We start from the raw sequence: 25,730 nt of genomic DNA, 5'->3' as shown, positions 1-25,730 counted from the left end.
AATATACAAAGTGCTTTATTTTAATTGCACATACGTTTTTTTTTTTTTTAATTCAAGTGCTTGGCCACGCACTGTTTTTTTCCAAGAATTTGGCAGTGACTCAAACAAATTTGAAAAAGGGTTAACTCCACAGCCACTAGACAGCCACTAGAGGGAACTTCCTGATTTATAGCAAAGATTTTCTTTGCTAGAGCGTCGCTGGACGTCTTCACGCTGTGTGAGGACCTCCAGCGTCGCTCATTTCCCCATAGGAAAGCATTGAAATTCTTTTTAAATGCTTTCCTATGGGGAGCGCTAATGCGCATGCGCATTAGGTCTCCCCGGCCTGTGAACGGGATCAGTCTCGCCCACCGGCGGACGGAGACAGTAGGAGGAGCGGCGCGGAGGATGAGACATCGTCACTGCCTCAGGTAAGTGACTGAAAGGGTTTGGGGGGTGGGAGGGAGAGGGAACCTCTAGTGCCAGGAAAACGGATTGTTTTCCTGACACTGGAGATTCCATTTAAGCTGAAGGTACAATATTCATACATCTGGCTGAATTCCTCCTCCAGAAAAAAAAAAATATATATATATATAAAAAGAAAAAAGAAGAGATGGGCAGTTTGTTTATCTAGCAAATATTTTCTCATTTGTGTAGTTGGAAAAAATATGCTTATTATTCTGGTCAAAAAATGATGCTGGCACGTCAAGCTATTTTCTCTCTCTCTTTTTTTTTTACAATACATACTGCAATATTAAAAAGATACAAAAAAAAAACAAAACGAATCCTTAAATTCCTAATCTTACTCAATAGAATATGTTGTGACATCTAGCTGGAAGCGTATCACGGTACCCTTTTTAAGACATAAGCACAGTACATCACCTTAGTAATAAACGAGAAAAAAAAAAAAAAACTGCGGTTGATTACCATATATTTTACCCAAGTGCAAAGGAGCTTCAGGCTCTACAGTAAATTGGTAAGCAGGCTCCACTCATTCAAATGCACACACACAAAGGTTATTCTATAGAAAACAATGCAAAACCAGTGATTAGTTAGAACCACTCAATCACTTCTGCCTAGAAGAAGACCTCACTTTATGAAGTTCACGTGCCAGGAAAGAAAGGTTTAGAACTATTAGTTTTTAATATATTTCGCTTCAAAAAAATAAATAAAAAAAAAGTGGAGTGTCACTTTAATAATTGGGGAATGTGAACTCCCACAAAGCAGTATTCTGTTTTTGGTAGTTTCTTAAACTATTCTGCTCTGTCATATACTGGACGGGGAATGAACCAATACATAACAGGGAAAATAGGCACAAAAGTAAAATTGGGACAAAGTTGTAAACATGCACAAACGATCTCCATGAAAACCAGTGGATTCAGTAGGAAAAAGGGTTTTCATGGTAATTCAGAGTTTCTGAAAATTGCCTCACTTCTTTGACACTTTTATAAATGTCCCCCCATTGAATACATATATTTGATTGGCAAAACAAATACGTGTAAACATTAAAAAATACACAGATCTGATGGTTTGTTTAACTGCCGTTAACAGGAATCACTAAAAATGACAAGAAAACTTCAACAGCTGTTAAGTCAGCAACCAAGTGCCAGGAAATGCTGTCCTGATGACGGAGAGAAAATATGTATACTTCTGTTAGAGGCCATATTAGGAATGGGAAAACCTAAATATACGAATAATAGACCATGTCACTCTATTATGAAAGGCAAATTTTAACAGGAAGCACTCTGAAGATCCAACCACACCAGTAACCAAAGACCGTGACAAAGATCTGGAAATTCAGATCAAATTTCTCTCTGCGATTCTACCAAAATGGGACTAACTGGAAGGCAATCAAGTGTCTGTTACAGGAAGACAAAGGCAGTTTGTATAGGAGTACTGCCCAATTACTGCAGTTATAACATTACAAGAAGAATCACTTGAGGAAACTTATCTACTAAGTAACAAGGCCTGTATGCTTTAACAGGCATACAAAATACAGGAACCATATAGAAGCACACTAGCCATAAGGGGACAGAGCATGGTACAAGTTATAGAAGTGCCCTTATTTCCATTATAGAACGTTCCTTAAGCTCATCCTCATTTTAAGCTAGTACATGTAATGAGTAATCTCATTGTAAACACAAAATGGACCAGTCAGCAAGGAAGGTCTCCCACCTCTAACATGCTACGACTGGTAGTTCCTCAGCAAAGATTCAGTCTCAAAACGGACCCTCTAAGTAAATAAGCATTAGTTTTCAGAGATTAGCAGCAAGGGTCATTAGGTTTAAGCGTGGTATCCTTGAAGTACGGTACGCACAGGGATCTGAAGGTGGTACTCCTGTTGGAATACAGCAATGGCGCTCTTTACTGTGGAACTTAGAGGTGGACTCTCAGGACATCTCGAGTAGCAACTGACCGGTTACAATTCATGCACACAATAGTGTGTGACTTTTGTTTTTCAGACAAGCATGGCCGACACATGAGATGTCCGCATGAAAGTTGATAGATTGGCTCAGTCTTGCAGTAAAGCGAAAATGTCCGCAAGCAGGAGGCACATCCTTGGATCAAAGCACTTCGATTTTGCTCTGGAAAAGAAAGAGAAATGAGAAAACTAAATACAAATGAACATCCTGAAATATCAGTATAAAATCAAATAGATAAGCAAGTTTATACTTCCAGCAAAGGGCAACTCCTTTAGCAAAGAGTCATATTTCATCATTCTTAAATATACCATGCAGTCATTGAGAAGAAGCACGCTTTACATTTTCTTGAAGTAACTAAAATAATGTGCAGAGATTCAGTGTGTCGTGAACAGGGTTTGGTATACTAAAATCCCTTAAAATGTTATATTACGTACTTTGTACATAGACCCTAACCTTTTAAAAAATATTTAAAACCTTATATAAATTAACAAAATATATATTTATCTTATCGTGAAGACTATGTAGCACGTTTTCCTTTTACACAGAAATATTACAACCAAAGTGTATGTCTAGAACATAAAACTTAGGATAACCACAAAGTCTCAAACAGTATGTATAATAAAATAAATAGTGAAAAGAAGAAGAAAAACACAAAAAACTGCAAATTATGTAGATGAGGCATAGGCAACCTTCGGCACTGCAGATGTTTTGGACTACACCTCCTTTGATGCTTTGCCAGCATTATGGGTGTAAGAGCCTTATGGGGGATGTAGTCCACAACATCTGGATGCCGAAAGTTGCCTATCCCTGATGTAGATGCTCGCTCAAAGTCCTTTATACCTATAATCATTCTTTACCAGAATTCATTAAGATGTTTGACCTAAAAATGTAAGCATTTTGCTAATGTTCTCTATAGTGCAGTAATCACCATAGCAGTGCTTCTACAAAGCTACCCAAGTATAATTTTCCCTGCAACCAGGATGCTCCCAGAAACTCCCAATATATCCCAAGAGAATACCAGGTATGACAGAGGATGAATTCCATGGCATATTGACGGCACTTTCCACTGGTATTCCCTCCTGCTGTCCCTTCGTAAACCTAGCAGTGTATGAAGGCATGGAGCCAAGCGTTGCGGACAAGGCAAGATCCAGGCTTTGTGCCAGCTTTTGCTCATGTGATAGAGAATCTGTTCGCATGGATACAAAAGTGAAAGAAATGAGTTACTTTCTGGAAACATTGGGAAAAAGTAGGACATTCTTATTTGTTATTAATGGTGAAAAGACCATGAAATGTCTGCAGTGTTAGTGGGTAACAGGGAAGGCTCAGTCTAAAAAGTGCTGAGCCGCAGTCTGGGCAGGAATGGTCTGTGGTTCATTAAATGGTATAAAGTGATAGCAGCCACGGTATCAGTTTAAAACACAATTCCAATCATCACTCTTAATGATGGGACACAGAAAACTTATCCCATAAACCTCTGCTAGAGAGGGTTTAAAAAAAAACCAAAAAAAAAAAAACGTAATTTTTATATAGAGAACTACATAATCGTGAAGAACATGTAAACAACAAATTATTACAAACTATGTTTATTTAATTAGTAGTAATGAGCAGATCATGGTAGGTTAAAGCAGATTAATAAAACAAGTCAGCATTACCTGGAATACTAGCAGAGCAATCCATCTGTGAAGAATGACATTCATTATCAGTTTTCATCTTCTTTGTGTTAAAATCAGAGGTATATGCATTGAGTCCACTTACAGCAGAAAAATAAGTTTGTACATTGTCCTCATTATTGTCACAGTCTTCCATAAACTCAACTTTTCTTTTCATGGAAGACAACGCTACAGAGGAAGGAGCTACAACTGCCCCGGATTGTTTTCTTCCCAGTATATTAGACCCTGGAATACTGTGCTGCAGAAGAAAATAGTCTATCCTGACCTTTAGGGTTGGGTGATAAACAGGTTGAGATTGCTGGCTGTAGGGTACCCCTGTAAAAGGATCACTTGGCATCCTGCCCCATGACGCTTCACTTTGGTTACATTTATCTAGTGTGCTTTGGTCAATAACCTTACCGGACGGGAGCAGCATGGGTAATGTCATAATCTCCAGTGTTATGGGGTCCAGAAATTCTTCAGGAACATCTCGAAGAATATTGGCTAGGTCACCAAGACCATGTTGTGCGTTTTCAGAGTTAATGTAAGATATGTGGTTGCTTTCCATTGGGGAGGAAGGATTTTGTTGTCCAAAACCATTAGGAAGGCTCAAACAGGCAACTTGATATACGCCCTCTACCACTTCTTTGGGACAAGTCTTTGATGGCTGGCCCCATACCTCCACTCTTTTAAGAGCACATAGAGCACCACCACCTACATGAGTAATGCAGATCTTTAGCTGGGCAATACTGCTGAGTGAATATGGACCTTTGCTCCAGAGATCTTGGCATGATGACCCATGGTAAGACATCACATAATCTGTCTGATGGAATGGGCGCCTGGGCTTAAAGCCTCGATTATTAAAAGTTACTTTGCTTTGATTTTTGAGCAAGACTTTCCCCACCATCAGAAAGTCGTCTTTGTTTTGAAGCTGGTCGCCCATAGCAGAAGCAGATGTATAGATGTCCATTCCAGAAAAGTTATGGTGGCCCCCAGATGAGGTGTCTATATTAATCCTACATATATCTACATTAAAGGGAAAATAGATAATTATATGTAAGGGGGGTTTAATGAAATATTCACAGCGAAAACCGCGATTCCTTTTGGCAAGATCCTCTGAGATAAGATTATCCACTTCATAGCCATCTGCACTTATCTAAAGGAAATAAAGATGTGGTAAATACAAGATATATACACACACACACACACACAGTTATAGGATATACAACAATGTATAAAATATATTTTACATAAAATAAAAAAGATGTCAATCATTCACTGCCCCAGTAAACACCATTTATGATGCATGTATTGAGTGCCTCTGCAGTACTTTTATCCCCAGGGCAACATCTCCACATGAGGCTCAGGCTGAGGAAACCATGAACACGTTACAGGACACAAAATAACATGTCTTACAGCAGTGCCATTCTGCCTATATTCTGGCCAGCCAGTAACGTAGACACAGAGAATGCATGAAAATCAACCATTCAGAAGATGGAGCCATTTGAAATACCTTCCTCCACAAAGACAGGTAACCCAAGCCAAGACAAATGTGGAAGAGGATGAAGGCAGTGGTCCCAGTCACTGAAGACAGGATTAATATTCCATACAACCATTTTGCTCAGTCACTGCTACGAAAACCAAGATTATAAGAACTCTGAGAATGGAGAAAAAAGGGTAATCCAGACATGGACCCTGTGCATAGATTTGTATCTTTGCTTGCACCTATATGTGATTACTTTGCTTAGAGGTGCATCAGCTACACCTCACTGAATAAGCCCAAAACTATTTGGGGTTACTGTATTTCCCATTGAGAGAGAACTTTGTGATATTTCGGTTCTGGACTGCCCTTGTGGGTGGGATCAGTCTGATATGCTTCAGAATATGTTCTCTCTGCATTGGCACAAGTGAGCAAAAACCATTTTAAAACCTGAGCAGGGATTTAGTGAAGAGTAAGCTACTGAATTTCTATACGTTTTTGTCTGTTCTCAGAGTTCTCATATTATTTGTGTTTGTTACTATTCTGCTACATGATCCAAATTGCTAAAAAAAAAAAAAAAAAAAAAAATCCTTTTTTTCCCTGTGAAACTAACATTTAATTTTCTGGAAGCCCCTTACAACAAGCATAATTATTCATCTTTGTAAATCACCTTGGACATTTACTCCAAGTAAGATACATGGAACAAAATAAAGTCAAGAGTGATCCTTTGCAATTACCACAACAGCGTCAATACAATGACACCATCTTGGAAAACCACTACAGTAAATTTTTTTTAACTTTTTCTTTTCATAAATTAACACTGTGAGCAAGACAGAACAAGTGTAAATACAACGAAGTCACTAAGCAATAAAGTATTCAGAACTTCCCCCACTCCCAAAAAAAAAAAAAAAAAAACACACACACACTTACCTTGCTGCACACTATTCTCGGCTTAAACTGAGGAAGGCAAACGTTTATAACCATCCTTACTGATCAGTTAAGAGGATCTTCAAAAATCACATCTGCAGAAAAAAAAAAACAAGAGAACACATCAAGCACTCTAAGCTTGGAAATATTAATCAAGTTACTTCCTTATACCAACTGATTTAATTAAAATGACAATTAACTTATTTCATGTGCCTTTCTAAGTGATGAAATCCCTTACTCAACAATACTTGCAAATTACACCTGTATAACGATCTAAATAAACACATGACTCAAACAAGGTGGGGACACTGTAAAGTAGCACAGCATCACCTGCTGTTACAGCAATGTCTTTACAGTCAGAGAATTCATTAAATCTCAAACATTGATATATTACCTTGTGAGAAGCACAATCAAAATGGTATTAAAACTGTATTTTTAATAAAGAGGTGATTATATATATATATATATATATATATATATACACCTTCATAACTATATAACATTGATTTCCTCAGCCCCTATGGGGTAGTTGTTTAGATTTGTTGTCACTTCCAAATGTATTTAAAGCTCTTTAGAATCTCTGATGCTAATTACATTAAGATGCCCTGGTGTCTCCTTTAACCCCTTAAGGACACATGACATGTGTGACATGTCATGATTCCCTTTTATTCCAGAAGTTTGGTCCTTAAGGGGTTAAAGAAAAAAATTAATATACACACACACACACACACACACACACAAATTAGAGATTAAAATAAATAATAAAAGACTCCAGGACAGAAGTTCCTTTTTCTTATATTTAAAATATATATATATCTATTACAATGTAAATATTTATTGAGATATTTCTTAATGCTCTGGAAGAGAGATTGCCGCATCATCAACTTGCTGCAAAAGTGAAGGTACACAAAGTGATAGAAGCTCTACTTTCAAAAATATAAGATTTGAGGGGGGTGAGAGCTATAAAAGACCTCCTCTTCAGAACAAGCTTTTATACCAAAGAAAGCTAGAATACCCAGACAATCATGTCATGCAAAATTAGCAAATATTTAGTTAAAAGTATTTTTATTTAATCAAAGTGCAGCCAGAAAACTAGCACGGAAGAGACATTGCCAGATAAGAATTACAGCTTGGCTAAAAACTATAATGAGTATTGTGCGTTTTTTGTTGGCAACCTCGGCACAGACCACGAGATGTACGAAAACAAGGGCTTCTCGATGGGTAAAACTAGCAGCACATCAAGATGAAAGCAAGCCTTTATTAAATGACATCATGAAAAAAATATCCACTAACTACAGTGACAAAAGGTAATACAGTTTAACAAAACGCATCACATAAGCGCAAACAAAAGTAGAGACACGAATTTAGCACAAGAAAGAAAAATAGGCGATACATTGGGACATTCTGCAACTTGTTTTGTGCTTGGGTAACACTCTTGAATGGATCAGCTGCATATTGTCTATACTTTATAACCCGTTCACCTATTGTGCCATATATTGCTTTAGATTTGTATCTTTGTTTGCACTTAAATGCGATGATACCTTTGTCACTATAGTTAGCGGCTATTTCAAGTAATTTTTTATTTATAAAGCGCCAACAAGTTCCGTAGCGATGTACAATGGGTGGACTAACAGACACGAATTTGTAACCAGACGAGTTGGACACACAGGAACAGAGGGATGAGCTTACATGCTAGAGGGACTGGGGTATAGTGACACAAAAGGTAATGGTAGGGTAGAAAAGTACAGTAGGTTGCTAAATTAGTACTCACTGAGGGCTTAGTGTATTGTTTTGATAACAGTTGCAGGAGCAGAATCAGGGTGCGGGGAGAGAAAGCTGTTCAGTTTAAATAATATGCTTTTCTAAAGAAATAAGTTTAAGATTTTTTGAAGGAGTGAAGATTGGGTGAAAGTCTAACAGAGAGGGGAAGGGCGTTCCATAGAAGGTAGGAGTACGAACAGAGGTTAGACGTAGGTCTCCGGCAGAGCGTAGAGGCCTAGACAGGACATATTTGTGTATTAGTGAGGATAAGTAGCTGAGAGCAGATTTGTAAGCAAGTATCAGGATATATAACAAAGACTTATTTAATAGTGACTTGCTTTCTTTAAATTGTGGTGTGTTGCAGTGTTCACACAGACACACAAACTATATTTCTTTTTAACCACTAGAGGGAGTGGTTACTCAAAAATCTGCATCCCACTGCTCTAATATACCATTTTAAGTATGCTCCCATCTTACCTGTGGTCTATCATAACACATGGGTAAAATTAGCTCAGGGCATGGTGAAGCATTTTATACTTAAAAGCCAAAAATATTTAACCCCTTAAGGACACATGACATGTGTGACATGTCATGATTCCCTTTTATTCCAGAAGTTTGGTCCTTAAGGGGTTAAAGGCATACAATACCTAACCTGGTAATGCTTACAGAATATGGGCATGTATAGCTCTGGTGCATAATCCACCCATAGCGTCGCTGGAAGTCCCATAGGAAAGCACTGAATAATGCTTTCCTATGGGAAGTTGTAATACGCGCATGCACATTAGGTCTCCCCCCGCTGGCAGAGGAGCGTGGGCGGAGTCTGACCCAGAGCCGGGAGACAGTCGTTTTAACCCCTTTAGCGACGTGGAGGGGGGGGGGGGAGGGGGAGACTCCAGGATCCTCTAGTGTCAGTAAAAGGGGATTGTTTTCCTGGCAATGGAGAATCCCTTTAAGCAAATTTATAAAAGTCATGGATGCTGGCCTTCTTACTACAGCTTTTCTTTGATTCCACACGCATTTGCACCTGCTACAGCAGAAGAGGTTTCTGATCTGCTCAGGTCCTCCCGCCCCATCAGCTGTTTCCTCAATCCTATTCCTTTGTCTCCCTCTCACTAAAATTTTCAATCTCTCCCTTTCATTTGGCACTTTTCCCTCACCCTTCAAACATGCAACTGTAACCCCAATTCTGAAAAAGCCCAGCCTTGACCCCAACTCCCCATCCAACTACCGCCCTATATCGCTGCCATTTGCCTCCAAGATCCTCGAGAGAGTTGTGTACGACTGACTGACTTTCTCAAATCCAACTCTCTGCTTGACCCCCTTCAGCCTGGATTCTGTGCTGGTCATTCTGTCGAAACAGCTGTGACCAAAGTATCCAACGATTTAATTGCTGCTAAATCTCACGGCCATTACTCTATCCTAATCCTCCTTGATCTTTCCGCTGCCTTTGATCACTGTCGATTCTCACAGAGAATGACTGGAGCATGGCCATTGGTGGACAGACATTATGGGCATTGTCATTTCTGATTCTCACAGAGAATGACTGGAGCATGGCCATTGGTGGACAGACATTATGGGCATTGTCATTTCTGATTCTCACAGAGAATGACTGGAGCATGGCCATTGGTGGACAGACATTATGGGCATTGTCATTTCTGATTCTCACAGAGAATGACTGGAGCATGGCCATTGGTGGACAGACATTATGGGCATTGTCATTTCTGATTCTCACAGAGAATGACTGGAGCATGGCCATTGGTGGACAGACATTATGGGCATTGTCATTTCTGATTCTCACAGAGAATGACTGGAGCATGGCCATTGGTGGACAGTCTGGCTGAAATACAGGAAGCAGGGAGATCTGACACAATTAGAGAAGGGGCAGAGAATATGATCAAAGTTAATATTAAATCAGGTATTTCTAAAGCTCATTTTTAAACTATTTAAAGAAAAAAAAAAAAGCACTTTGTGACAGTAGGTTAACGGTTAGGAAAAGAAAAAAAAAATGAATATGCCTTTTTTGCCTATACGGTTCCTTTAATAGCTTTCTAGATCCTGCAGGACCCTCCTGTGTGTCAATAAAGCTCCAATACAGGGCAGAAAGGAAAAAAAATATAATAACTTTTAAAGAAAGTTACATCTGATTGAAAGTGAAATCCTTTTTTTTTCCATGCACGCTGTGAGTCGCAATCAGAGTAGCTGTGGCTATGGCTGCATAAACAAATACATAAGTGATTAAACTCCTAAATGTTAGAGAATTGAGCAGTGAAACTTCAGACACATGATCTATACACAAACTGCTGTATTCATTTTTAAATGGGGGACCATTCAGAGATTACTCCAGTGAAACCCCCCTCCCCAATGGGCACGAATGCCTACTCTAGGCAGACCAGCCAATTCTGGCCCACCCACCTTGATTACATACCTCCATTAGGTTACTGTAATTCTTACAATTAAATATACTTTTCAGAAACTACAAAAGAAGAAAAAAAAAAAATCTTATATTTTAGAGAAAAATCAGAGCCTCCCCCCACCCAAAAAAAAAAACAGAATAATGTATGTGAAAATGTAATTTAATATTTTACAAAACCTAGGCAAGCATAAGATAAAGATAAGTACAACGTGATGATACGTTTAGCTCAAATTAGAACCGAATAAGACTCAATCCACTGGGCACATAGATGAAATTATATATTTAAAAAAAAATGTTTTACATATTAAGCTACAGGTAACTTGATATCTTGTTTGAGACTTCGATAAGGGAATAAAAGTTCACCTTGATTGCATCTACACTCAGGGCAGGTAGCTTAACATTGGAAAATAAATGTTAGACTGCAACAGTAATGCATTAAATAAAATGCAGATTTATGATCTATTGATAAGTGCTACTGTTTAGTAAGAAGGCCACATATGGGGCACATTTATAAAATTGCCACCAACGGGGGGAAAAACAATATCCAATAGAAAGATGCCATTATCATAGTGATAAAGCAATTGCTGCACGTTTAATACAGCGCCCGACTATACTGTCAGAAACGCTTTAATAAATCCTTCACATTGCAGCGTCCATAAACATTCTATGCCACCAAGAACGAGCCTGATCTTTTAACTTATCCGAAGACAAAGAGCACAATGTTAAAGCAAATCGTTTTTTCCCCAAAGTTAATTACATACAATTTATACATTTTATTATATAATCCATTCATGAATTAAATAAAACATTTAGAATGAAGATAATTTGATTGTACAATTAATTTCCTATATAAATACAAGGCCATTTGGGGGTACAGTCGGGCCTACAATGCTTATTCAAAGCAGGCAGCTTGTTGTCAATGAATCACAGCAACAGGACAAAAAGCACACATAAGGTCTTGAAATATGTCAGTAACTACTACTGTATTCAGCAATGGAGATAACGTGTGATGGTATCCTCTCTGCTGCACCCCAGCGCATACTGAAATAAGTGAAAGATGTTTTCCCAAAATGATCACAGAAGAAATAAGTAAGGCAACTTTCGGCACTGCAGATGTGGACTACCTGTCTCGACAGTGTGGGCAAAGCATCATGGTATATGTAGTCCAAAACATCTCTAGTGCCAAGGTTGCCTACTCCTGAAATAGGCAGTTTACAATAATGTATTGGGTTGGGAGGAGGGGGGGGGGGGGGGGGGTGGTCACAAAACACTCATCAAGGAATTATGTTTACTATATGGGTCAACTGTCATTTAGAGCACCAAATAGTTTTTGATGTAAATAAGCAAGTTTTTCAGATTTTGTACGTTTCATTAGAGGAATCCACTCCCAGTAGGGAAGCTCAACTACTGTGTACCCTAACTGACGCAACTGTCTTCTCTTCAGATTATGGAGTCCCAAGAGGTGATGTTTGGAGGCATAGCAGTAATGATTCCTATGAGAAACCTGAACAGCCAGTTTTGTGACATCAGGATAAAGTTTGGGCAAGATAACTGACTTTTTGGTTGAAGCAGTTGGCATAGTCAAAACCGATAAAAGATCATCAGTAATAGGTACACCAATTGAAAAAATTCCATTTTCTGGTGCATGCAACATCATTTTCTTTTGATCATCATCATCATCATGATGATGCTTCACGTTGGTCTTCATCTTCATGGTTTCCTTCCCTACTTTACATTCAAGTTTGCTGTCCAAAAGCTGATTTAACAGGTCATCAGTGATGTGAAGGCCAAGAGGTTTTAATTGAGGCTTTTCCTGCTCGGGAATATCTATGTTTATTGGTATGGGTTTCCTGTTTATATCTAAATGTATTTCCAAATCACTTGATCTGGTGTGGGGTAATATCATATGATTTTTCACATACGGAGGACCACCCAATATAGTCTCCAGTAACCCAGCAGCTTCAATAACCTCAGGCTTTAAGCAGATATCCTGATTGGCAAAACTCCTCAGCATTTCAGTGACTTCTTGCTGCAGTTCTGGAGAAAGATGTTTACCTTTGTAATCTTGGCATTCAAGGTCTACACTCCTATCTAAAGTGAAAAGATCCTTCCTGAGCTCAAACAAGTTATTTTTTGTAGCCAGAGTAACAAACTTGTCACTTAAGGCAATTTCAATAAGATCAACAGGATATCTCCTGGCAAAGGCGAGCCCCAACAAACACGTTAGAAAGTGCTCTGGAAACTTTTCAAACTCTTGCAGCCTCTTGCGTATTTGATTAGTGATTACGGAATAAAAGTGTTCAGAATTTGGGGGTTCATAATTAAGAGCACCAAAAGACCACAGAAACTTGGCAAGGTCTTTGCTTCTACAATATGCTATTCGTTCAGGAACTACAGCAGCTATAGCATTCATAATATTCTCATCCAGATAATGCAATGCTGTGCAGGACAGAGCAATGTGCATGATGCCTTGAATACCCATAGTGGAAATACGTTGAGGGACAACCTGTCCAAGTTGTTTTAAAAATGCCAAGTGATCCACATGAGTAAATCGTACCATTTTAAGAATGCTGACTAAAGCAAAATTACTAATTTCCTGCATATTAGCAGAAACCTTATCTCCAATTTTTCTCATAAGGTATTCAGACAAGCCATTTTGTGATTTGAAGAAACCTAAACAGACTGCACCGATTTCTTCAAGGTTAACCGAATCCAGATGTCTCAGCACCATGGATTCTAGTTTCTGCATCAACTCTCGAGGTGCCTGTCTGCCTTCACCAATTATGTAAATCAGCTGTATCAACTGAGGCAAAGTGAGATGTTTCCAACGCAGCTGCATGCAGCTGTACAGGATATCCAAAAATTGTGGTACACTTCGCCCCAGGAACCTCCACATGTCAGCAACCAACAACAACTCTTCTGTGGTCATGTTCCATACACGGCAACTGAATTCTGTCTGATACACATTCAACATAGAGTGAGCTGGGGGGATTTCTAGGCGTATAAAAGAACCAAGAATATTTAAAAGTTCCAAGTTGGAAAACATCTGGATATTTTCCACACTGTATCGACAAAGCATGGCAAATTTAGTATTTTTCCGAATCACAGCAATTTCTTCTGAGGGCAAATAACTAAGTTTTTCAAAGTATGCTGAAATTGTTGTAGGGGTAAGATTGCTTTTGAGAATGGTGACCTTTTGTAGTAAATTCTGACCTTCTTCTATAGATGTAGTTGTAGTCAGATCAGAAGTTCTATAGCACAAAGCCTTGTAATCAGGTCTAAGCTGCTGGAAAGTCCTAGGGTCGTCTTTGGTGCTATACATTTCGGGAACGTAACAGTCTATAGGTTCTTTTTTCTGTTCCCTCTCTTTCGGCTTCTGTGTGGTTTTATGATGCACTGTATCTGGACTGCCAAATGCCAAATCTAGAATGTTGTTCTTTGTACTAGATAAGCTTCGTGAGCAAGTGATGCTGTAAGTATTTTGAAACAGTTTGGCATTACTTGCAGCATAATCATTTTCCAAAGGATAGCTCTCACACTCATCAGTAATGTGCAGATTGTGCCTCTTTATACCAACATATGCAGATGGGTTGTAAAGAACTTGGGACTGCATTTTGCTCACATCTCCAGGTTTCTTGTCCTCTGAAGCAGGTGCATCATTTGAAGGATAAAAAATATATCCTTTCCCATGTTCATTTGGAGTTTTCTTCTGTGGCCATCTCACTGTGGATGAAAATGTTGATGCTTGGTATATCCCTCCACGCAATCGTCGGCATATCACAGTGGCCATGGATCCCACAGTAAGGTGTCCGGACGCTGAAAGAAGGGTAGATGGAGAACGGTGATGAGTGTCTTCGTTGTACAGAAAAAAAAATTATATTTCTTGTATGTGTCATCATAACCCACACCACAGTAAACTTAAAATTTAACGTCCAATTCAAGAAGATAAAAATTTGTTCAAACATGTCCAATAATGCTCCTATGTCCTGCAGAGCATACTTTCAGGGTTCAAGGTCTCCAGATTTTGCATATAACTTAAAGGTAATTTAGATTGTAAAAACAAGTCTCACATCCCCATGGTTGTTGGCGAACCGAAAAAAAAAAAAAAAAAAAGTCTGAAGGAAATTCAGATTGTACCTGACAAAGGGAAGAAAATTATTTACTGGCTCCAAAATAGCAGTCCATTCTCCCCTTGACTCGAAAGGTTAAAAAAAACAAAACAAAAAAAAAAAAAACTATCCCACCAAATGTACACCTCATTAATAGATTAATGGCATGTGGGGACTATGATAACACAAGATATTTAGGCAATGATTTCTAAATTATTGCTTACTGTGAAGAATCCTTTCATGAATGAAACCTATTTTCTATACGATAAAAGGAGTGAACCAATGAGCTGTTCCTATTCGGCCCATTGGCGCACCATACAATGCCCTACTAAAACTTTTTTAGCCACGGATTTTAAAACATTGCAGCATACCAACAAACTCCTGTTCCATGGTGTCCTCTATAAACACTAGCACCCACAATTACTAGTTGTATTCAATGTAACAATGCATTATGCCTACATGTTGGGATTCATGGACGCCACAAAGAGGTTGAATTTATACAGAATTTATTTTCAATACCATTAAAGGGACGTTCCAGCGCCAGGAGCCTCGTGAAGCCGCACCCCCTATTTCGTCAAAATGACGAAATAGGCGGCCGCGAACAATCAGACGCTTCCATCCGGAAGCGTCATTGCTCCCTTGTGCGCATGCGCATTCATGCTGCCCTATGAAGTCCTGAGCGCACTACCGCGCGTGAGCGCAGCCGCGAGCTGACTGACAGCTCAGCTCGCGGTCTTTGCCCGCCTCCTCTGCTGACAGGCAGGAGAGAGAAGGTGTGCACACAGTGCCTTCTCTCTCCTGCACACGTCAGACGTATTTTAATACGTCTGACGTGTACATGGCCTTTTTAGGGCCATACATGATAGGAAGTCCCTCTAGCGCCGTCTGAGTGACGGCCACTTGAGGTATTCCTATCAATGTAAACACTGTATTTTCAGAGAAAATACAGTGTTTACATTAGATTGCCCGCAGGAAGCTATAGATCTCACCTGAACAACTACATTAAGCTGTAGTTTTTCAGGTGACTATAGTGTCCCTGTAACTGTATGAACCAAACATTTTCTTTCTCTTTCGATATTCTTTTACAGGGGACAAGTCCACTTAGAAGCACATCATTCCAAGGCTTGTTCCCAGAGTGCTGGGCAGTAAATATTGATTTTTTAACAAGGTTTGTGTGTTTCCAACGAAAGTAGAACATAACACTATGAAAGACATGCAACGGTGTGGATCTGCACAATGACTACTTTATTGAGATAAAGTGGTCTGAGTGACTTTAGTGGTCATTTACGCTGTGCTTCTAGTAAGAGCAGATAAGTGGTACCCAAAACAGTCCCCAATGATCAGAAATCAAAACAAGCTATTATGCAAGAGAACACAAAAGAAAAAAAAAAAAAAAAAAAAATAGGAAAACAAAATGCATATATCTGTACATTTATATCCTCTAAGTCAGTGGTTCCCAAAACAGTCTCATGACCCAACAACAGTCCAAGTTTTGTTAGTATCTCGATGGAGATAAAAAAATAAAAAAAAAGTAAATAAATAAATGTATGGTGGGCCATGAGAACCGGTTTGGGAACCATTGCTCCAGGTAGTCATGTCCTTTGCTCCTGTATGAATGTTGTGGGGGGAGAATGGGGGAAATAAGATGGTGCTTTCTTCTCAGGAATTCTATTTGAATGTTTATATAGGCCAGGGGTAGGCAACCTTTTAGCAGCACTGTGCCGATATAGGATTGTGATGTCCCGTAGCGTGCCGATCCTATTTTTTTAAATTGAGGTGTGTATGCTGCTGTATTCTGCTTGTGTTATTTTTACTGTAATTGCTTTGTATCGTTGTATTTGTGCGTATATGAGCTATTATATTGTATATGTGCACAGGGCCGCCATCAGAGGGTGACAACCCACTTTCTTTCTCTGCAGACATAGATAGCGAACATCGCTATCTATGTGTGCAGCCGCGGGCCCCCGGCTCCCTGTTACCGCAGAGGGGGCCCAGGCAGCACACAGCCTCTTCTCTTCTAATAACTCTCGTGAGACCCGGTTGCCAGGGCAACGCTCCGCGGGTCTCGCAAGAGTTATTGGAAGAGAGGAGAGAAGAGAAGAAGCTGTATGCTGCCTGGGCTCCCTCTGCGGTAACAGGGAGCCGGGGTCCCCCCACCGGACCACCAGGGATGGAATCTCCCCCCTCCCTGGACCCAGGTAAGCAGGGAGGGGGGAGAAACATTTAATTAAAGTTAAAAAAAAAAATTAAAAAATGTATGTGAAAATGCCACATTCAGTCCTGCATCATTGTCAGCGGACAAGGCAGGGCGTGAGCTGGCCTGGGAGGTGGGGGGGGGGGGGGGGAGAGGGGCAGACCTTGTGCTTTGTCAGGGGCCCCAAAATTTCTGATGCCAGCCCTGTATGTGCATTAGTAGTTTATCGTATATGGTACATATGAATGTGGGCTGTGTATGAGGGCTGCTTGTGGAATCGTGTGTGGATGGATATGTCACATTGTGTTTTTGGTAGTGTGTGGGGGCTGTTTGGGGTATTGCATGTGAGAGGCTGAATGTGGGATTGTGTGCATGTATGTGGATTGTTAGTGGTGTTGCGTTAGTGGGGATTGTGTGTATGTTTGTGTGTGGGCTGTCCATATTATTTGTATCAGGGGAGGCTTATTCTGCAGGTCTGTGTATATCTAGCAGTGTGAGTGGCTTCCCTGGGTTCCAGTGGAGACCAGGCTGGCCAGGTACAGGTCAAGGACAGGAGCTGCAACAGCAGCTGCAGGCTGCTCTACTACAGTGTGGATTCCCATTCACAAGTGCTGGGAGGAACTGATCTGAGGTCACTTCCTCTACATTCTGCAATGCATAAATTGAGGATTTTCCTTCACCACCTTTTCGTATTAGCAGATATCTGAAGTTTCACTGAGACTCCTTATAGGCCAGAGCCTGTTTGGCTCTAGCAGCCTTGAGTGCTGTGGAAAGACACCACTAGTGCCGTAGGTTGCCTACCCCTGATATAGGCTTGCATAACATATTTGCAAAGCTCTGTTGTATGTTATGTTTGCGTTAAAGTGAACTTGTCATGTGTATTGCACAATAAAACAAGGCAGAAATGACAAAGTCTTCTTAAAGGACCAGGAATGTTCTCTAGCTGGATTCTTCTTTGTATTTTCCTTTTGCCCATGAATTATTTTCTTGCATCCGCAACAGACTATATAAAATGTTCTGTGAAGAAAAAAAATAGTAATTTTCCTAGATATAGTAATATGTGAAAAAGAAAAGGAGGGGGGTGCTATAAAAATAGTATCACAATATTTGGGTCAACTTCCGTGTTGTGAGGTCACTTCCGGGCAGCCCGGAAGTGACCTCACAACACAGATATTGACCCAAATTTTACCCGGGAATTCTGAAGTTTACCGGATCTATTTAAAGAGACTGTGATCGTTTGTATAACATGCACCTTGGAAGAAGACGAAAGTCGAAACACACAACGCCCTGTATGTTTTTATTTTTTGTTTTATTTTTATGTAATAAATCTCTCTTCATATACTGACCCACTTGGTTATCCGAGTTGTGATGTGACCGGGAGAATATTTGTAAATATTTGAAGCCGACCCCACTTGATGAGCGAATACAGTTAGAGCCTGCTATTAAGGCTCTACGGATCGTGAGTGACCCAATACTGTTGATATACAGTTTTTTTTTTATACAGTATTATGCTATGTGCATTGTGTTTATATCTTTTAGATTGATCCAGCAAACCATTGATTGAATTACTGACGTACAAATAAGTATAATATTGTGATACTATTCTTTATAGCACCCCCTCCTTTTCTTTTTCACCTTTTTCACCTGTTGTATTTGTGTAGTGCCTTTGGTGATTTACTTGGCACTTGGGGGTTGTTGGTGTCTACTTTGTTATTTTCATTAATAGCGCCAATCAACCCGTATATATTTCCGTAACAGGGAATATATTTAGTTTATCTATAGTAATATGTGAGATCTTACTAGTGATAGGTCCACTTTAGCTTAAATGCCAATGTGAACATTCATATTCTTAATACCCCACTAATACTAAAATTATCCAAGTCATATGAGAATTAATCATTTGAGGGAAAAAAAAAAAAAAACTTGATATTAAATGTCAAAATCATGATGAAATCATTTCTATCAGCAACGGCACCGACGACAAATTCTAAACATACAAGATGTTAACTAATGAACACAAACATATCAAAAGAAACAACAGCACTAGAACATACATATGTGATACATTTATACATATCTGCAAGGATTCCCTTGTTTTACCCCCTTATCTGTCTGGTCAGTAGTAGGTTGATTCCAATCAGAAAGATATAATGTGAAAAGGGGAGGAGGTATTAAGAGGACTGGGTAATTTTATTGAAAACTATAAATACTTATTTTTTATTTATTATTATTCCTACCTCCAATCTTCATAATCTTTATTGTTGGTTAGTATACCTGTGTATAATGTCTAACCCCCTCCCCCGCACAATATACAGAGTACAGCCAGTTACCCACCCACCCCCAATATACAGAGTACAGACAGTTACCCCCCCATTATACCCAGTTACCCCCCCACATTATACCCAGTTACCCCCCCCACATTATACCCAGTTACCCCCCCCACATTATACCCAGTTACCCCCCCCCATTATACCCAGTTACCCCCCCCCCATTATACCCAGTTACCCCCCCCCCCATTATACCCAGTTACACCCCCCCCCATTATACCCAGTTACACCCCCCATTATGCCCAGTTACACCCCCCCCATTATACTCAGTTACACCCCCCCCATTATACTCAGTTACACCCCCCATTATACCCAGTTACACCCCCCATTATACCCAGTTACACCCCCCATTATACCCAGTTACCCCCCCCATTATACTCAGTACAGCCAGTTAGCCCCCCCCCCATTATACACAGTACAGCCAGTTACCCCCCCCCCATTATACCCAGTTACCCCCCCCCCATTATACCCAGTACAGCCAGTTACCCCCCCATTATACCCAGTACAGCCAGTTACCCCCCCATTATACCCAGTACAGCCAGTTACCCCCCCATTATACCCAGTACAGCCAGTTACCCCCCCATTATACCCAGTACAGCCAGTTACCCCCCCATTATACCCAGTACAGCCAGTTACCCCCCCCCCATTATACCCAGTACAGCCAGTTACCCCCCCCATTATACCCAGTACAGCCCATCCCCCCCCAGTATACCCAGTACAGCCCACCCCCCCAGTACAGCCAGTTCCCCCCCCCATTATACTCCGTACAGCCAGTTAACCCCCCCCCCCATTATACCCAGTACAGCCCATCCCCCCATTATACCCAGTACAGCCAGTTACCCCCCCCAGTATACCCAGTACAGCCCACCCCCCCCAGTATACCCAGTACAGCCCATCCCCCCCAGTACAGCCAGTTCCCCCCCCCCCCATTATACTCAGTACAGCCAGTTACCCCCCCCCCCCATTATACCCAGTACAGCCCATCCCCCCCGTTATACCCCCTCCTCCCCCGTTATACCCATATACTCGGTACTGGGAGATAGAAGGTGACATACACACTCCCCGCTGTGCTCAGGCCGGCTCTCCTCCTGCCCTGGCGAGTCACTCCCAGCAGACGGTCTGGCGGGCGCACAGTGATGACGTGTAGAGTGTAAACCCCAGAGCCCCAAACAGCAGAGTGTGCGCCGTTATAACGCTCTGTCTCCGGCCCGCAGAGGGCGCCGTTCCCATCCGCCCCACACTAATTCACCAACTACTTAACCTCCCGGGGAGAGGCCGCCAGCAGGGGAGCGGGAGGAGGCTGCTTTCGCTCTAGTGTAGGAGACGGCACGTGACGGAGGCGGGGTTGCATGCAAGGTGGAGCTATGCCTCCCTACACGTCGTTCTAAACGCTAGAGTTGTGTTCCCAGCAGCGACATGGCGGCCATCTTTGTGGAGGACACAATAATGCAGCATGTGCTTGTGTTTCTTGTGCGTAATACTGTATTTCCTCCCAGTAGGTTTCCAGATTACTAACTGGCTTAGAGTAAGATGGGGGATTTTTAGGTCTTCAACTAAAAATAAAATGTGTATTTAGGGCATAGTCATATATTTTGGTGAGCAAGGTATCTAAAGCGTAGCTATATCCACCGTGGGGTTTATCTTCACACATTATGTACGCACAATATAATATTGTAAAGCGCTGCGGAATATGCTGGCGCTATATAAACGCCAATAATAGAAACATAGACTGTGACGGCAGAAAAGAACCATTCGGCCCATCTAGTCTGCCCAGTTTTCTAAATACTTTCATTAGTTCCTGGCCTTATCTTATAGTTAGGATAGCCTTATGCCTATCCCACGCATGCTTAAACTCCTTTACTGTGTTAACCTCTAGCACTTCAGCTGGAAGGCTATTCCATGCATCCACTACCCTCTCAGTAAAGTAATACTTCCTGATATTATTTTTAAACCTTTGTCCCTCTAATTTAAGACTATGTCCTCTTGTTGTGGTAGTTTTCTTCTTTTAAATATAGTCTCCTCCTTTACTGTGTTGATTCCCTTTATGTATTTAAATGTTTCTATCATATCCCCCCTGTCTCGTCTTTCCTCCAAGCTATACATGTTAAGATCCTTTAACCTTTCCTGGTAAGTTTTATCCTGCAATCCATGAACTAGTTTAGTAGCCCTTCTCTGAACTCTCTCTAAAGTATCAATATCCTTCTGGAGATATGGTCTCCAGTACTGTGTACAATACTCCAAGTGAGGTCTCACCAGTGTTCTGTACAATGGCATGAGCACTTCCCTCTTTCTACTGCTAATACCTCTCCCAATGTGGTGGAATCTCGGTAAAAATAAATTTAGTAGGCCGAGATTACCACGTGGCATGTGTACGTGCATATGCTGACGTATCGATCAGTTGGTTGCACGAGGCAAGATACGATCAGTAGTGTACGGAGCATGTGCAAGAATACAGGATGTAGTATTCCCCCTCCTCCATTGTGCTGGACAAGCCATGCGGTCAAACAGGAAGTTAATTCTTATTTGTGTTGATTGGTTAAGAGAATGTGCGGGTGGAGCTTAATATGGGAGGAGTTATGTGCCTATATAAGGAGCCTGCACTATTGTCCGGGGCTCAGAATTTGCTGTATTTTGGTGACGCTAGTCCCTCTGAGTCCCGATCGGTGATCCAATAAAGAATCTCTTCCTTCCTGAAGAAACCTGTGTCCATCTCTCTGTGCTTGGCTTCCGTCAGTTTCTCCGGTATCATTTGGTGCATTGGCCGGGAAGCTCATCGTTCAACGGTAGCTGAGAGGCAGAGGCGTGAGACGGTCTATCTTTGCCCACGTTCTCTACGGCTGCACCCCTGAACTTCTGCGTGGACCTCCCTTCGTCTCGGCGCCACTGGTCTGTTGTCCAGGAGATCATCGGCCTCTACGTGAGAAGTGCTGGGGTGTCCCCGTCGATGAGTGTGAACTCAGGTTCAGGAACGAGGAGGTAAGACAACTGCTGTTTTAGACGGCAGGACCCACTAGGGGTATACCGATTGTGCGGTAGGCCCAAAGGGGTTTTGAATCTGTGTATCTGCCCCCTCTGTCGGAGGGAAGGAGCGAAGGCGCACCGCTCGATCGAACGCTCTTTAGTCAGACCGTTTGATTTTGTTAGTCAGGCGGGGCTCTGGTGTAAATAGCCCTAGCCGGACACCGGTGTCTTGTCTAGACTAGCGTTCTAGGGTGTATATTTTGTTCGCTAGGTCGGAGGGACCGGGAGACTAAGCGGCGTCTGTGTAAATTCGGTTCGCTAGATCTCATCCTATCTGGGCTAAGTGGGAAGGCGTGTAAATTTGGAACCCACTAGACTTTTGATAGTGCGACTAAGAGGCGTCTGTGTAAATTCGGTCCTCTAGCTCGCTATATATGTGGTGATTGGGCAGTGTGGCTAACCAAAACGTATGTAGATTGTTTTTAGGTAGTCCATTCAAGGTACTGGCCAATAGTTTAGTTGAGAATTGTAAATGTGTTAACGATTGTTTAGTAAAGTGTATATCTTGTTAGATAGCGCGAGCTCAGCCGTCTAGCGAGAGTGTTAATAGTGTGTTGCTGTATTATAGTGCACGGTACCATAACCCTGTATATTTACTGACACTGTATATAAGTACTAATCATTGTCGTCCATTGCATGTTTAACACCATAACCACTAATAATTGTATTGTGACCTTAACTTGTGCTTTGACCTATGCTAACCGTACTGTAACCGCTATTTGTAAAAGACGATGTTACTGGGGTGTGTTATAGACGGGTAATTCGTATATAGAGAATTATAGCGTGGGTGACTGTATAGTTACGCCAAAGGGCATAATATTGATTATCTAGTGACTGGTGTAACAGCTGTGTGTGTGTACGGGAATTCCCTGAGTGTTTATTGTTATTGTGTACGTTTCACTTGGTAACCGTACCACGTGGTGCTGTTGCCAGAGGAAACGGGTGTGACTGTTGAATAGTACGCGTGTATAGTATTCGTTGTCGACGACGTTCCATTGTTAAGTATGGGTGCGTCGCAGTCAACGATTCCGGATCCCTTAGGTTGTATGGTGAAGAATTTTAAAAAGGGATTCAAAACTTGTGATTTTGGGGTTAAAATGTCTCCTGTACGTTTGGTCACTTTGTGTACTAGGGAGTGGCCTACTTTGGTTGCGGCATGGCCGCCACGTGGCAGTTTGGATCCAACTCTGGTACAGCGCTTACACGTGGCTGTATCAGGTAGGCCTGAACTTTACGGCCAGTTTCCTTATGTTGATTGTTGGCGACAGGCCGTAAATGACTCGCCAAAATGGCTCCGGACATGCCACGAGGAGCAATGTCGCCTCATGGTAGCTAGGACTTGTTCGTCCACTAGGACTGGTGTTAGGCCCATTTTGGACACGCCCCCTGAGTCCGAGATCCCTTTGCCGCCCCCTTACTTTCCGTTAAGAGGAAGTGACGCAAACGCAGGAAGTCCTGCAGCCCTCCCCTCATTACCCCCATCCACTTCCGCTTCCTCCTCCAGTACAGGATCCACCCCCCCTCGTACTAAATCTCCCCTTCCGGAATCAGAACCAACCCCCATTAAAAACGAATATCCTGATTTGGCGCCACTTCAGACTTCCGGTCAAGCTTCATCTAGCTCGACTCGAAGTGTTCTATTTACAACCTTTTCCCAAAACCAAGCTCCCACATCCCCATACCCTATTTCTCCCCGACTGGAACCTATGACTGACGCCCCTCCACGTAGCCCCATACAGACCCGACAGTTGACCGGTGCCCAACAATTAAGACACTATCAGATGCCTCTTCGTCTGAATCCTGGGCCAGCCTATATCGATGCCGCAGGCCAAATGGCACATGCTGACCCAGTCTTTGTATACGTCCCATTCACGACAACCGATCTTTTAAACTGGAAGACCCACAATTCCTCGTATACTGAGAAACCACAAGCTATGACTGATCTGTTCACCTCAATAGTACAGACACATAACCCGACATGGGCTGATTGCCAGCAGTTATTAATGACTTTATTTAACAATGAGGAAAGGACAAGAATAAATCAAGCAGCCATTAAAGCACTAGAGGATAAAGCCCGTACTTTAAACCAAGCCAATCCATCAGCATGGGCCGCAACACATTATCCCAACACCGATCCCGATTGGAACGTAAATGGTGCTGATATGGCTCAACTCAGAGCCTATAGAGACGCTATAATTGCTGGCATGAAAGCCGGAGGAAAGAAAGCTATTAACATGTCGAAGACAGTTGAGGTGATTCAGAAAAGCGATGAAGCGCCCAGTGTCTTTTATGACCGATTATTGGAGGCATACCGCTTGTATACCCCCTTTAATCCGGAAGACGCAGATAATTCCCGAATGGTGAACTCCGCCTTTGTCAGCCAAGCTTACGGAGATATTAAGCGCAAGCTACAAAAGTTAGAAGGGTTTGCAGGTATGTCAATCACCCAACTAATGGAGGTAGCGAATAAGGTTTATATGAATAGGGAAACAGAAAGTAAGAAAGAGGAAGAGCGCAAGATGCGTAAAAAGGCTGATATGCTGGCGGTAGCGATCGCAGGCGTAGATAGACGGGGCCCAGATAGAGGCGATAGTAGATGGAATGAGGAACCTCTAAGTAGAAATCAGTGCGCATACTGTAGGGAAGAAGGGCATTGGAGAAATGAGTGTCCTCGAAGAGAACAGTGTGAGAGAGACAGACCTAGGACAGGTTACGGAAACTTTAGAGGCAGAGCGAGAGGTAGAGGAGGCCCCGGAGGGAGTAATGGTAATAGAGGGAGTAATGGGAACAGAGGAAGTGTTAGGGAAGACAGGTATATTCCAGCAGCGCAAAGGTCCCGCGATAGAGAAGGTAGGGACTTTGTAGGATTGGCTGACACGGTCATGGAGGACTATTGATACCGACCGGGCTCCATCCCCCTTGGTCGAGCGGAGCCTATGGTCGATGTATCAATAGGGGGGAAAAGGAGTGCGTTCATGATCGACACTGGTGCTGAACATTCAGTGGTGACTAATCTAGTTGCTCCTCCATCTGGAAGGACTATTACTGTGATAGGAGCAACTGGAAGAAGTGCTGAAAAACCGGTTCTTAAAAGTCGACTCTGTACATTGGGAGGCCACGTAGTAAAACATCAATTCCTTTATATGCCTGAATGTCCAGTCCAATTGCTGGGACGTGATATGCTATAAAAATTACAAGCGCAGATTACGTTCCTACCAAATGGAACAACATCCTTAAAGTTTAATGGACCTTCAGGTATCATGACATTATCCGTACCAAAGGAAGAAGAGTGGCGACTTTATACAGCGTTGACTAGCCAAAACCCTAGGAGTGATGAGACATTATTTAACATACCAGGAGTTTGGGCAGAGAACAACCCACCAGGACTGGCCCGCAATATTCCACCTATAAAAATTGAACTAAAACTTGGGGTTTATCCAGTGAGCC

The 25,730-nt window shown here is 41.7% G+C and overlaps 2 protein-coding genes across 3 annotated transcripts; both read right to left on the bottom strand.

Moving 5' to 3' along the window:
• Nucleotides 1-1,145: 1,145 nt before the first annotated feature.
• On the bottom strand, nt 1,146-20,348 carry UBOX5 (U-box domain containing 5). 2 transcript variants are annotated; one of them, XM_063457600.1, is made up of 5 exons: nt 20,318-20,348; nt 6,462-6,553; nt 4,055-5,207; nt 3,421-3,588; nt 1,146-2,564 (listed from the first exon to the last, which is right to left on the bottom strand). In XM_063457600.1, exons 2-5 carry the CDS (start codon nt 6,513-6,515, stop codon nt 2,356-2,358), a joined length of 1,584 nt encoding a protein of 527 aa, XP_063313670.1. In that variant the 5' UTR covers nt 6,516-6,553; nt 20,318-20,348; the 3' UTR covers nt 1,146-2,355. The 2 variants fall into 2 exon arrangements, with proteins under 2 accessions (XP_063313670.1, XP_063313671.1); XM_063457601.1 differs by lacking the exon at nt 20,318-20,348 and adding an exon at nt 19,001-19,020.
• On the bottom strand, nt 11,878-20,398 carry FASTKD5 (FAST kinase domains 5). The gene is made up of 2 exons (XM_063457599.1): nt 20,318-20,398; nt 11,878-14,448 (listed from the first exon to the last, which is right to left on the bottom strand). Exon 2 carries the CDS (start codon nt 14,420-14,422, stop codon nt 11,933-11,935), a length of 2,490 nt encoding a protein of 829 aa, XP_063313669.1. The 5' UTR covers nt 14,423-14,448; nt 20,318-20,398; the 3' UTR covers nt 11,878-11,932.
• Nucleotides 20,399-25,730: the final 5,332 nt, after the last annotated feature.

This window comes from Pelobates fuscus, chromosome 6, assembly GCF_036172605.1.
Source record: "Pelobates fuscus isolate aPelFus1 chromosome 6, aPelFus1.pri, whole genome shotgun sequence".
NCBI lineage: Eukaryota > Metazoa > Chordata > Amphibia > Anura > Pelobatidae > Pelobates > Pelobates fuscus.
Note: the sequence above shows the minus strand (reverse complement) of the source record. Positions and strands in the feature narration are given on the sequence as shown.